At 45.5% G+C, this 13,424-nt stretch overlaps 1 protein-coding gene across 3 annotated transcripts in view; it reads left to right on the forward strand.

Annotated features, from left to right (window-relative positions):
* The first annotated feature begins 587 nt into the window (after positions 1-587).
* Ncoa3 (nuclear receptor coactivator 3) overlaps positions 588-13,424 on the forward strand; it is a 31,445-nt gene continuing 18,608 nt past the window's right edge. For all 3 annotated transcript variants that reach the window (XM_059261924.1, XM_059261925.1, XM_059261926.1), the window contains exons 1-11: positions 588-713; positions 1,130-1,302; positions 1,696-1,796; positions 3,653-3,827; positions 5,125-5,310; positions 5,422-5,523; positions 7,934-8,074; positions 8,332-8,479; positions 9,749-10,125; positions 10,256-11,145; positions 12,800-12,935. In XM_059261924.1, the coding sequence (XP_059117907.1) occupies positions 628-713; positions 1,130-1,302; positions 1,696-1,796; positions 3,653-3,827; positions 5,125-5,310; positions 5,422-5,523; positions 7,934-8,074; positions 8,332-8,479; positions 9,749-10,125; positions 10,256-11,145; positions 12,800-12,935 (2,515 nt within the window). In that variant the 5' untranslated portion in view covers positions 588-627. The remainder of the gene's footprint in view (positions 714-1,129; positions 1,303-1,695; positions 1,797-3,652; positions 3,828-5,124; positions 5,311-5,421; positions 5,524-7,933; positions 8,075-8,331; positions 8,480-9,748; positions 10,126-10,255; positions 11,146-12,799; positions 12,936-13,424) is intronic.

The raw sequence follows: 13,424 nt of genomic DNA on the forward strand, positions 1-13,424 counted from the left end.
TCTGCGTAGTCTAGTCTGGGCTCAGCACTTGAAGAGTTTGGTTTTTTGAGACAGGGTTTTTCTGTGTAGATGTGGCTGTCCTGGAATTCACTCTGTAGACCAGGCTGGCCTTGAGCTCACAGAGACCCACCTGCTTCTGCCTCCTGAGTGCTGGGACTAAAGGCATGTGACACCACCACCCAGTTTGAAGAGTTCTTGCCAAACCACTTTTATCTATGTTCTGCTTGGATATAACTAAAATTTAGAATTGGCATCTTGATATTAAATACAATTTATTTTGTGATATCTATGTTGACACAGGGTCTTAACTCTGTGGTCCAGACTGACTTCAGGTATCTTAGTTTAGGTTTCTAAACTACCACACCAGGCTTGCCCAGAACCCTTAATCTTCTTGTCTCAGATTTCTGAGTGCTGGGGTTACAGGTTTTCACCACCATGCCCAGCATGATTACAATGCAGCTGAGCTCTGAGCTTGTGTGAACACATTCATCCATAACAAGTACACCGGCAAAGGACTTTTGGACCACAGGGTGCAGCCATTCTTTCATATGACACCTTCATAGAAAACGCATGCTTTAGTGCTTATCTTGTTATATCTTCTTTCTTAGTTGCTGGTCTGTGTTCAAGATGAGTGGACTAGGTGAAAGCTCCTTGGATCCGCTGACCACTGAGTCTCGAAAACGCAAATTGCCTTGTGATGCTCCAGGACAGGGGTAGGTGATTTGTCTCCATTTTCCAGATGGAGGAACTGGGGTTGATTTTTCTCAAGGCCAGTGGCTAATCAGAGGTGGCATTGAACAAAGCTGCAGGAATTTCTACAGTGTATGCTTTTGTACTGCTCCTTTTTTGATTTTTCGAGACATGATTTCTCTGTGTAGTTTTGGTGCCTGTCCTGGATCTCTCTCTGTAGACCAGGCTGGCCTCGAACTCAGAGATCCGCCTGCCTCTGCCTCCCGAGTGCTGGGATTAAAGGCGTGTGCCACCAGTGCCTGGCTTACTGCCACATCTTGATGGTTCTTGGTTGCTGAGTTGAGTTTGTTTCCACGTAGAGCTAATGGTGTTATATGGGCAGATTCTGTTTGAAGCTTTCTTGAGAGGTGTGAGTTGTGGCTTTTCTCCCTCTTTCCAGGCTTGCCTACAGTGGTGAAAAGTGGAGACGGGAGCAGGAGAGCAAATACATAGAAGAATTGGCTGAGCTGATATCTGCAAATCTTAGCGATATTGACACTTTCAATGTCAAACCAGATAAATGTGCGATTTTAAAGGAAACAGTGAGACAGATACGTCAAATAAAAGAACAAGGTAATACAGAGGGGAACCCCCTCCCCCCCATGTTGGATCAGGGGATTGAACAGGGCCACACTTGTGTTTAAGTAAGACTCACCCTAAAGTCCCAGGCGTTGACCAGCTTTGCTCTTTAGGGAACAATTAACAGAGAGAGTTGGTACAGCCATGTTAAATGCTGGTGGGAAGAGAGCTGGGCCTGAAAGACAAGCACCTTTATCAGAAAGGGAAACCAGGAAGTTTAATATTTTTATGTTGTGGTATTCTCTTATCAGGCTGTATGTGTTCAGTATGTATGTGTACATGCTACCTATCCGCCATTGTGTGTGTCTGTGTGTATGTGCGCACGTGTGCTCGCGCATGCGCTGAGGTAGGTGCTGCTCACCACAATACTTCCTTCTGTGTCTTCAGGAAAAACTATTTCCAGTGATGATGATGTTCAGAAAGCTGATGTGTCTTCTACAGGACAGGGGGTCATTGATAAAGATTCTTTAGGACCACTTTTACTACAGGTAGGTGTGAAGATTGTAGCTGTCCAAAGCATGTTGTGCTTGGTTGTTTCACCATGTGACATACATATGTATATATGTGGTAGATATAGGGGGCGTTGGAGATAAGAAAATAGCTTTGTATTCTTATAGCAATCACAAAATACCCTTGCTGACACTATGTAGTTCTGAAAATACCACACACACACACACACACACACACACACGTGTGTGTGTGTGTGTGTGTGTGTGTGTGTGTGTGTGTGTTCCTGAGGAAGAGTAGCTTACAGGTCACCAGCATCCAGAGGTGCTACTTGGTGTATTTTAGTTCAGACCCTTTTGTGGATTTTCCCATGATGCTTGCACAGAACACTATAGTTTTACTTTTGCTTTTTCGTGCTTGAGATTGAACCAAAGGCCTCACATGCTAGGTGACCACAGCAGGCAAACAAGCATGTTACCAACAAGGGACACCCTCAGCCCTCAGCTCTGTTTTCTTGAAGAATTTTTTTTTTTTTTTTTTTTTTTTTTTTTTTTTTTTTTTTTTTTTTTTTTTTTTTTTTTTGGTTTTTCGAGACAGGGTTTCTCTGTGTAGCTTTGCGCCTTTCCTGGAACTCACTTGGTAGCCCAGGCTGGCCTCGAACTCACAGAGATCCACCTGGCTCTGCCTCCCGAGTGCTGGGATTAAAGGCGTGCGCCACCACCGCCCGGCTCTTGAAGAATTTTATTCATGGTGCTGGGGAGGGAGCCCAGGGCCTCATGCATGCTAGGCAAGTGCTGTATGATGGAGCTGCACCCAGCTTGTGAGGCAATTTCAAACATTAAACATGTGCATGTTTTTAAAGTAATTGCCTTGAGAAGAGCTGATTAACCATGGCGCAGTGCTACTTCAGGCCGGCGAGCGCTTCAGCAAGTTTACTTGACAACTGGTCTTTCTTTCAGTGAGTCATTTCAACTACTTCTGTGTTCATTCATTGTAGGAACAGTATGGTAATTGCTTTAGTTTAACTGGGGAGCACTAAGGGTCTCAAAACACCTAGACTTTTTATTTATTTTATTTTTTTTTTGACAGGGTATAATGTTAGCCCAGGCTGTCTTTGAATTTGCTATGATAGCCTAGGGTGACCTTAACTCCTTCCTGTACCTTCTTCCTTTACTTCCTGAATATTGGGGTTAAAGGTATGCTCTGTCATGCCCTGCTCCCTCCCCCCCCTTTCCCCCCCAAGACATGGTTTCTCTGTGTAGTTTTGGTGCTTGTCCTAGATCTCGCTCTGTAGACCAGGCTGGCCTTAAACTCAGATATCAGCCTGGCTCTGCCTCCTGAATGCTGGGATCAAAGGCATGCGCCACCACCGCCTGGCTTCTCTCTCTCTCTCTCTCTCTCTCTTAAAATTCTTTTTAAACTTTGAAATAATCATGCTAATGTTAATAGAAGCGATAGTTTGTAGTTCACTCTAATTATTAGACTAGCATCGTTTTTCCCCCTTCAAGTTCTGTTTACAAAGAAGATTGTAGTCTTGGTTTGCCAAGTCTGCAGTGACAGGATAATCCAGAGTGTCTCTCAGACAACAGGAGCTTATTTCTTCAGTTTTTGAAGGCTGGAGTCCAAGATCAGGGTGTTGGTAGGGTTGGCTTTTCCTGAGTCCTCCTTGGCTTGTTACCATGCCTTAAAATGGCCTTTTCTCTGAGTATGCATCCCTGGTGTCTTGTTATCTGCCTTGAGAAGACACCAGTTAGGTTGAGTTGGGTCCTCTTTAATACTTACTGACTCTTTGCAAGTGTAACCTTGACCCTTGCAAAAAGAGGGGAAGGGGTTTAATGCTTTGGGGGCACAGGGATACAGTTTTCATAGTAGTCTGTATTTACATGTCCCACTGCAGGCACTGGATGGTTTTCTGTTTGTGGTGAATCGAGATGGCAACATTGTATTTGTGTCAGAAAATGTCTCACAGTATCTGCAGTACAAGCAGGAAGACCTGGTTAACACAAGTGTCTACAGCATCTTACATGAGCAGGACCGGAAGGACTTCCTTAAACACTTGCCCAAATCCACAGGTGGGCTCTTTGTTTTGTGTTTTGTTGAGAGAGAGACAGGGTCTTACTGTGTGGTCCAGGCTAGCCTTGAACTCATGATCCTCCCGTTTTCCTCTCATCTGCTGGATTATAGATGTGTGCTGCCATATCTGGCTACAGGTATTGCATAGAAATATGTTTTCTAAATACGTTTAATTTTTTCTTACTTATTTCTTAAGATATTGAATGTACTTTTTAGGAAGCTAGGAGCCGAGACTTAACAAGTAATTGCCAGCAACATTTTCAGTGTGGCCTCAGCAGACTCAGTTTTTCCTGGGGCCCAAATGTCCATTGGGGCTTTTGGTGAGGCTGAGCTTACTCAGATATCTTTATTGTCGCTCTGAAATGTCAGTATGTAGGTGACACCACTTGGGAGTTTGTGTGGTGATAAAACATAGCTGGATTTTGTTCCTCTGTTGTCTACATAGGGTCTCATGTGTTAGCCAGGCTGCTCGCTGGTCCTCTTGTTTCAGCCTTCTTAGAAGCTGGGCCAGCCGCATGCCCTACACACTCAGTTTATAGCTTGGATCCTTGGTTTTTGTTGTTTTTTTGTTTTTTCCTTTTCTATTTATTTACTTATTTTATATTTTATTTTGGTTTTCCGAGACAGGGTTTCTCTATGTAACAATCCTGGCTCTGAGATCCACCTGCCTCTGCCTCCTAAGTACTGGGATTAAAGGAGTGTGCCACCACCACCAAGTCTTAAAGATTTAAAAACAAACAAACAAACAAACAAAACAAACAAACAAACAAACAAACAAACAAAAAACCAACTTAATGTGTATGTGTCTATGTGAGTGTATGCCATGTGTGACTGCAGTGTGGTTGGAGGCCAATACAGGGCGTTATCATCTGGAACTGGAGTGTTAATAGTGTTTGGGAGCTGCCTGATATGGGTGCTGGGAACCAGACTCTGGTCCTCAGGAAGAGCAACAACTATTCTTAACCAGTGAGCCATCCCTCTAGTACCTAGCTTGAATTTTTAAAAATTTTGTGTGTCTGATGAGTGTTTTGACTGTGCAAATATATGTGCATCTTATGCGTGGAAGAGGGCATCAGATCCCTTGCATTTGGAGTTATGGGTGACTGTGTGCCACCATGTAGTGCTGGAAACTAAACCCAGGTCCTCTGCAAAGAACAACAGATGCTCTTAACTGCTAAGCCATCTCTCCAGCCTCAACCCTAGCTTGGATTCTTGATAATTTTTGACTGAGTTTTACCTGGCTTGTAAGAAATAATTTCAATTTGTTTTCAAATTTTAATTTTTTTCCCCCAAAAGTTAATGGAGTTTCTTGGACTAACGAGACCCAGAGACAAAAAAGCCATACATTTAATTGTCGTATGTTGATGAAGACACATGATATTTTGGAAGACATGAATGCCAGTCCTGAAACTCGCCAGAGATATGAGACAATGCAGTGCTTCGCCCTGTCCCAGCCTCGAGCTATGCTGGAGGAAGGGGAAGGTAGGTGTTAGGGACCGCTGTGTCCATCCCAGCTCTTACTGACGTTGTGTCCTTGCTTACCTGTTGAACGTGTGTAAACGTGAGTGTAATTTGACCCTTTGCTCCTTGTAGACTTGCAGTGCTGTATGATCTGTGTGGCCCGCCGAGTGACTACAGGGGAAAGGGCATTCCCATCGAGTCCTGAGAGCTTTATTACCAGGCATGACCTTTCAGGTAAACCAGCCTTGGGTGCCTTCCCTTGGAAACTGTTCCGAAACTTAGTTCCTATTCCTGTAGGTTCTGTGTGTGCCTGAGTGCGTGCGCCTCTTCTACCACGTGCTCCAAGCACTTTCCCTGCCGAGGGTCAGCTTTCACCTGAGCCTGCGCTTATTATATGAATATAAAAGAATTCCACTAAAAACCTTGGCAATTGAATATAGTTGGTACTTAAAATTCCCCATATAAAAGATAAACAAATGTAAAGGCACTGGCCCCTTCTTCAAATAGCACCTCCCCCTTCCCCCCCTTCTCCCCTCATTTGTTTGTTTTTGTTTTTCCAGACAGGGTTTCTCTGTGTAGCCCTGGCTGTCCTGGAACTCTGTAGACCAGGCTGGCCTTGAACTCAGAGATCTGCCTGCCTCTGCCTCCCTAGTTAGTGCTGGGACTAAAGGTGTGTGTCACCACTGCCAGGACAGATAGCACTTTCCAAAAACATTGATTTATGGAACTAGAGAGATGGCTCGGGGGTTCAGAGCGCTTCCAGCTTTTCCAAAGGACTCAGGTTCAGTTCCCAGCAACCATGCAGGACAGATTACAACCACCTGTAACTCCAGCTCCAGGGAATCCAGTGCCCTTTTCTGGCCTCTGGGCACTTGCACAAACATGGCATACATTCACATACATACATACACATAGAAAATGAAAAAAATTAAAAATATGAAAGAGAAATTCATCCATCCATTCACACATAGAATACGGCGTGTGTGCACATGCCCCTTAGTGTAGCTGGGAGGTCAGGGAACAATGTAGAGGAAGTATTTTGTGCTCTCCACCGTGTAGGTCCTGGATATCAACCTCATATCATCAGGATTAGTGGCAATGTGCCTTTACATGTTGAACCATCTATCTCTCCAGCCCCCAAAATAGCAGTTTGTGTGAGAATTTAGTATTTCTTTTCTGTAACTGCAAACCCATTTGCTGTAATGATACAAGTTTTATGTATCATTTATGTTTGTTATTATTTTTCATGCGGTTATGTTTTGCCTAAATGCATGTCTGTGCACTATCGTGTGACTGCCTCTGAGGCCAGAAGATGGCATTGGATCTCAGAACCGGGGTTATAATGGTTGTGAGCTGCCATGTAGGTGTTGGAACCCAGACTGTGTTCCTCGAGGGCAGTCAGTACTTTTCACCTCTGAGCCATCTCTCCAACCTGGAGAGTAATTCTTGTCATAAACAGGAGGTTTGGTTTTCTTCTACTTTTTAAAAAAAGGCGAGACCTCCGAATGGAACCCTTGTTGACCTGGAATTTAGAACTCCTATCTCAGCCTCCTGAGTGCTGGGATCCCCGCTTTGATCTGTTCATTTTTGGCCACAGGAACCCTGAATTAAAGACCTTCATTTTTTGCTCCTTGCTGTCCACCTCGATTATAAAGTGTTGGATCTGCTGTGAGTAGAGTTACAGAGGGCTGTGAACTGCCATGTATGTGGGTGCTGGGAGTTGAACCTGGGTGCTCTTGAAGAGCAGCCAATGATCTCAGCAACTTTCCAGACTCCACCCCGCCCCCTACCCCCCTGTTTTTTGTTTTTTTTTTTTGGTTTTTTTTTTTTTTTGTTTTTTTTGTTTTGTTTTTTCAAGATAGGGTTTCTCTGTGTAGTTTTGGTGCCTGTCCTGGATCTCTCTCTGTAGACTAGGCTGGCCTTGAACTCACAGAGATCCAGCTGGCTCAGCCTGGGATTAAAGGTGTGTGCCACCACCGCCCAGCCACACCCCCCTGTTTTTAAAGACTCATTGAACCTAATTTGTCTAGGCAGGCTGACCAGCCTTCGAGCTTTCTTTCTCTGCCTGCTCAGTTCTGAGATTACAAGTTTGCAACATTCCACGTAGCTTCTTTTTGGGATGCTGAGAACTGAACGTGGGTCTTCATGGCGCTTTAGTGACTGAGCTGTCTAGCTCCACGCCCCAGTGACATGCATTCTTATTTGTTATTTAGTCTTTCAGAATCAGTCCCTTCTTGAGTGCTTACTCTCACTTTCTCTCTCTCTGATTGAGTTGTCTTGTTTTCTCCTAAATAACACTAAGTATAGATAAATAAAGTTTCTCTAAGCACTTTGGTGACTCGCAGTTAAAAACAAACTCATTTCACCCAAGACTTTCCTGACTGCAAAGGCAACTCCTGTTCATTATAAAATTGCTTCAAGAACAGTGGCATGCTTCTTACTGTTTCCCCTAGAACCAGATGGAGTACACTGTTCTGTTCCATAGCGGGACATGCAGACTGCGATCAGCTTCCTGCTGTGCTTTAAGGATGGAAGGCAGAGTTGAGATTCAGCTCCTTTATCTCACTCTCAAGTGGCTAGTCAGAGCTAAGCAGCAGTAGGTACTTGTGTGCAGTTTGAAATCTGTTGGTTTTATCTTTAACAGGAAAGGTTGTCAATATAGATACAAACTCACTTAGATCTTCCATGAGGCCTGGCTTTGAAGATACCATCCGAAGATGCATCCAGAAATTCTTCAGTATGAATGATGGGCAGTCATGGTCCCAGAAGCGTCACTATCAAGAAGGTAAAGGCATTTGGAGTTGATCTTGGTGCTTGTGTTTGATGATGCTGTAAAGCACTCACTGTGTGGACAGCACTTGTCCTGATATCTAGTGGTTGTGGGAGAGGGAATGATTTTTGAGCATAGCTGATTTATACTATATACAAGCATGTTCACATGGCATTTAAAACTTGGTAATTGAAGCACAATTCTCTCCTGTCTGTTTCTGTATGCATTGGTCTAGTCTCAGATACCAGTAACAATATGCTTTTCCCCAATAGCTTATATTCATGGCCATGCAGAGACCCCAGTGTATCGCTTCTCATTGGCGGATGGAACTATTGTGAGCGCACAGACGAAAAGCAAACTTTTGCGAAATTCTGTAACGAATGATCGTCATGGCTTCGTCTCGACCCACTTTCTTCAGAGGTGATGACAGTAATTGCACCCACATCCTCAGGATACTTTGCTGTTGATATGCAAAGGGAGAAAAGTCAGGAAAGTTGTTGGATTTGGTGAAGTTTATTTAGATTCTCAGATGTTTTCTTTAAGGTGTTTTTTTTTTTTTTTTTTTTTTTTTTTTTTTTTTTTTTTTAAGTCTGAAGTTAACATTTTCCATTAAATAATTACCTCCTGGGTAAGGTCAGGGCGTGGGTTGTGGGGCATAGGGTGAAGGTTGTAGTATGTTTGGATAATAGTGGCTACCTTGTTAGCTTTTATTTCTAGTGAGGTATTTATAAAATACAGGGTAATAGTTATTGCTGTTATTAATGGTAAGTTAACTGCATAGAAAGAAAGAAATCCTTTGATTGTAAGGGCAGCTGTAGTGAGTCCTCAGAGGCTCCAGATACCATGGCTGTTAGAGCCACTCAGTGTCATTCACTCATTTAAACTGTTAGGGTTAGAGATGGTAGCTCAGCTGGTAAAATGCTTGCCTTGCATGAAGCCCCAGGTTCGATTCCTAGCATAGTGTGAACTGGGTATGGTGATGGACTCCTGTGATTCCCAGCACTTGGGGGTGGAGGCGGGAAGAGAAGTTTAAGGAAAGCTTTGGCTTCAGAGTGAAATCAAAGCTACCCTAGGCTGCATGAGACCCACTTCAAAACAAACAAAACAACAACAAGAAGAAACCCAAACAACCCCCAGACTCAGGCCTGGTGGTATATACTTGTAATCCTAGCTTTATGAGAGGCTGAGAGAGGCAACAGGATCTCAAGTTCTGACTGAGTTAATGAATGCTTTCAAGGCCAACCTGGGTAACTTAGTGAGATCCTGTCTCAAAATAATAAGTGGATTTTGGAAAAAAAACAGGACAAGTAGGGGCTAGAGAGATGGCTCAGTTATTAAAACCACTTACTCTTACAGAGGATCAGATTCTTAGCACCCATATGGTGGCTCACAACTATCTGTGACACTAGTTCCGGGGGACTGATGCCTTCTGACCTCCACAAGCCCTAGGCATGCATATGGTGAAATTGCACATATGCACACAAAATACCAGTACACATAAAATTAAATAAACCAAAGAACTATAAAAGCACGGCAGAGTATTGCTGGCTTGCCATGGTGATGAACTGGTTCTGGAGTGACACCTGGTGTGTGCTCCTGGGCAGTTCTCTCCCTCTAGCTTCCTTCCCTTTGTACCTTCCCATTTTGCATTGCTGCAGGTTTTCAAGTAAACTATGTGTTTCTTTGCAGAGAACAGAATGGGTATAGACCGAACCCAAATTCTGTAGGACAAGGCACCCGACCTCCTGCAGCAGGGTGTGGCGTGAGCATGTCTCCCAATCAGAGTGTCCAGACACTGGGCAGCAGGACCTATGGTGTGGCGGACCCCAGCAACTCGGGGCAGATGGGTGGAGCTAGGTATGGGCCTTCCAGTAGCATAGCCCCGCTGACCCCAGGACCAAGCCTGCAGTCACCGTCTTCCTACCAGAATAGCAGCTATGGACTCACCATGAGCAGCCCCCCGCACGGCAGTCCTGGTCTTGGCCCCAGCCAACAAAACATCATGATTTCTCCTCGTAATCGCGGGAGCCCAAAGATGGCCTCACTCCAGTTCTCTCCCGTTGCAGGTATCCACAGCAGCATTTTCTTTTGCTTGGGGTTTCTTCCCATACCACTGTTGTTCTCTGTACTAGGAGCTTTGACGTTGTTTTCTTAGCATGTCTGACTGTCTCTCTCCTGGTCTTTCTCCACATGCAGGTGTGCACTCTCCCATGGGATCTGCTGGCACTGCAGGGAGTCACAGCTTTTCCAGCAGCTCCCTCAGTGCCTTGCAAGCCATCAGCGAGGGTGTGGGCACTTCTCTCTTATCCACTCTGTCTTCACCAGGCCCCAAACTGGATAACTCTCCCAACATGACTGTAAATCAACCAAGTAAAGTGAGCAGGCAGGACTCTAAGAGCCCACTAGGCTTGTACTGTGAACAGAATGCAGTGGAGAGTTCAGTGTGTCAGTCAAACAGCAGAGAGCACCCCGGTGACAAAGAGAGCAAGGAGAGCAGTGGGGAGGGGCCGGAGACTCAGAGGGGTCCCCTGGAAAGCAAAGGCCACAAGAAACTGCTGCAGCTACTCACCTGCTCCTCCGATGACCGAGGCCGTTCCTCCTTGACCAGCTCCCCCCTGGATTCCAGTTGCAAAGACTCTTCCATTAGTGTCACCAGCCCCTCTGGAGTGTCCTCCTCCTCCTCCTCCTCTTCCTCAGGAGCAGTGTCCTCCACCTCCACCGTGCATGGCTCTCTACTGCAAGAGAAGCACCGGATTTTGCACAAGCTGCTGCAGAACGGCAACTCGCCAGCGGAAGTCGCCAAGATCACGGCAGAAGCCACTGGGAAAGACACTAGCAGTTCTGCTTCCTGTGGAGAAGGGAGTGTCAGGCAGGAGCAGCTGAGTCCCAAGAAGAAGGAGAACAATGCCCTTCTCAGATACCTGCTGGACAGGGACGACCCCAGCGATGCTCTTGCCAAAGAACTGCAGCCCCAAGCAGATGGCGGTGTCGGCAGCGACAGTAGGCTGAGTCAGTGCAGCAGCCCCACCAATCCCAGCTCCAGCCAAGACAAAGACTCCAAAGTTAAGACGGAGACGAGGGAGGAGGTGAGGGCTCTGCTCAGCTCTGTGTCTTGTTTCTTTTCCATGTCATAAACAGAATGTGGCAACACCGTCTACTGTTAGTTTAAAGACAACCTGAAGCTTACATTTATTATAGGTTGTCAGGTAGCATTTATTATATAACTTTCATTTATTATAGGGAGGGTGTGAGTGAGGGAGAGAGGATGTGTGTGAGAGGAGGAGGGGAGAGTGAAAGGGAGGGTGTGAGTATCTGTGAGGGAGAGGGTTTGAGTGTCTGTGGTTATGAGACTGTGAGTGAGTCTGTGAGCGTGAGTGCAAGAGTCTGTGAGTGTGGCTGTATGAGTGTGTGTGTGTGTGTGTGTGTGTGTGCGCGAATGTGTGTGAGAGTGTGCGCGCGTACGTGTGTATGGGGGTTGGTGCAGCGTGCACAGCATGCCTGTGGCAGTCAGAGGAGTCTTTAGAAGGAATCTGTTCTTTCTCTTCCAGTGTGGGCCTGGAGATTGAACTCAGGTTGTCAGGTGTGCAGACCAGCTCCTTCACCTGCTGAGCCATCTTCCTGGTCATATAAATAAGTCTGGAGAAGCCAGTTTTTTTGTGGAAGTGGTTGTGTTGGAGCGGGAAGCTGGGGTTGTTAAGGACACGGTGGACATTATTAGGAAAGTTGGATTTAGCATCATAGTTTTCCCCCTTGAATCAGTTTGTGCATGTGAACACATTGTATGTGAGCCTCTTGTGACTTTGAGAAAGTCCCTTCTAGGGAGAATGGAAAAGAGTAGAGTTTCATAGGGCACGACCTCCCTGCTTCACATCTGTGTGCCTGAGAATGCCTTGTGAAATACCACTTACCAGTACATTTTACAAAGTTATGTGGAGATGTAGGTTTCTGGCAGCTCTCGACCCTTCCTCAGTGACCTGTGGTAGCAAAACAGTGTCAGAGCAAAAAGTGCTGTATTGGTGAGCAGCGCCCAGTGATTTATTGTAGCGGCTAAACTGTGCAGTGGATAGATAGAGAGAGATGGGCGAGGTCATAGGAAAGCAGCCTTTGATCTGAGCAGTGGTAGTCAGCTATCCACTGTGAGTAGTTGTGTGTTTGTTTTGAGAGAGGGAGAGAGAGAGAGAGAGAGAGAGAGAGAGAGAGAGAGAGAGAGAGAGAGAGAGTCTCTCTTCACTGCCTGTCCTGGCTGTTAGCCCAGCACCCTTCTCTTTTTCAGCAGAAGCTGTTGTCAATGGATGTGATTTTTGAAGTATTATCTCAGGCTCAGAGTGAGGCAATTTATGCTATAGGGTTTTTTTTTTTTTTTTTTCTTTTTTTTTCCGAGACAGGGTTTCTCTGTGTAGCTCTGCACCTCTCCTGGAACTCACTTGGTAGCCCAGGCTGGCCTCGAACTCACAGAGATCCGCCTGCCTCTGCCTCCCGAGAGCTGGGATTAAAGGCGTGCGCCACCACCGCCCGGCTTATAGGTTTGTTTTTTAGGGATTCTAAGATCAGATTCTAAGGATCTATAGCAGCCTGTACATATCCTGGAACTGGAGTGCTGGGATTAAAAGTGTGAACCACATGCCCGATGTCACTCCTGTGTTTGACTGGGTTCCTGTTTGTGGGTGTTTCTTTTGCTGATGGCTTCAATAGCTGCCTCTGGTATTCCGTGCAGGGTAACTTGAAAAGGTTCATTTTCAGGTATCTGGAGACCTGGACAATCTAGATGCTATTCTTGGTGATTTGACTAGTTCTGAATTCTACAACAATCCTGTATCTACAAATGGCAGTCATCCAGGGACCAAACAGCAGATGTTTGCAGGACCAAGTTCTCTGGGTAAGGAAGAACCAGTTTTTCTTTTTTGAGGGGTGAAGTTGGGTGGGGGGCTTGTGACATGGTCTTTCTGAGAAACCTAGGCTGGCCAAGGATTTATGCTCTTGATGCAGCCATGTCCCTGAATACCCTGCTAGCTTTTGTCTAGAAACTTCTCAGCACAGTTGCATGTTCTTACACCAAGACCAGGAATCACCAACGCTTGGAACTTCAGAACACAACCTCTGCTTTTCTGGGTTCTTGTACTCACTGCTATTGTTTTTATTAGTTATGTTCCTGCCCCCTCTTCCTTTTTAAAAATTACATCTAATTTCATTTTGTGTGTCTGCGCGTACACACATGTGCACGTGCTCATACTACAGCATATATGTGGTCAAAGAAAGGTCAGGTTGTGGAAGCCGGTTTCCGGTTTTCCCCTTCCACTGTGTGGGTCCTTGGGGGTGGGATGGAACCTGGCATTAGGCTTGTCAGCAGGTGTCTTGGCTGCTAACT

This window comes from Peromyscus eremicus, chromosome 4, assembly GCF_949786415.1.
Source record: "Peromyscus eremicus chromosome 4, PerEre_H2_v1, whole genome shotgun sequence".
NCBI classification, from domain to species: domain Eukaryota; kingdom Metazoa; phylum Chordata; class Mammalia; order Rodentia; family Cricetidae; genus Peromyscus; species Peromyscus eremicus.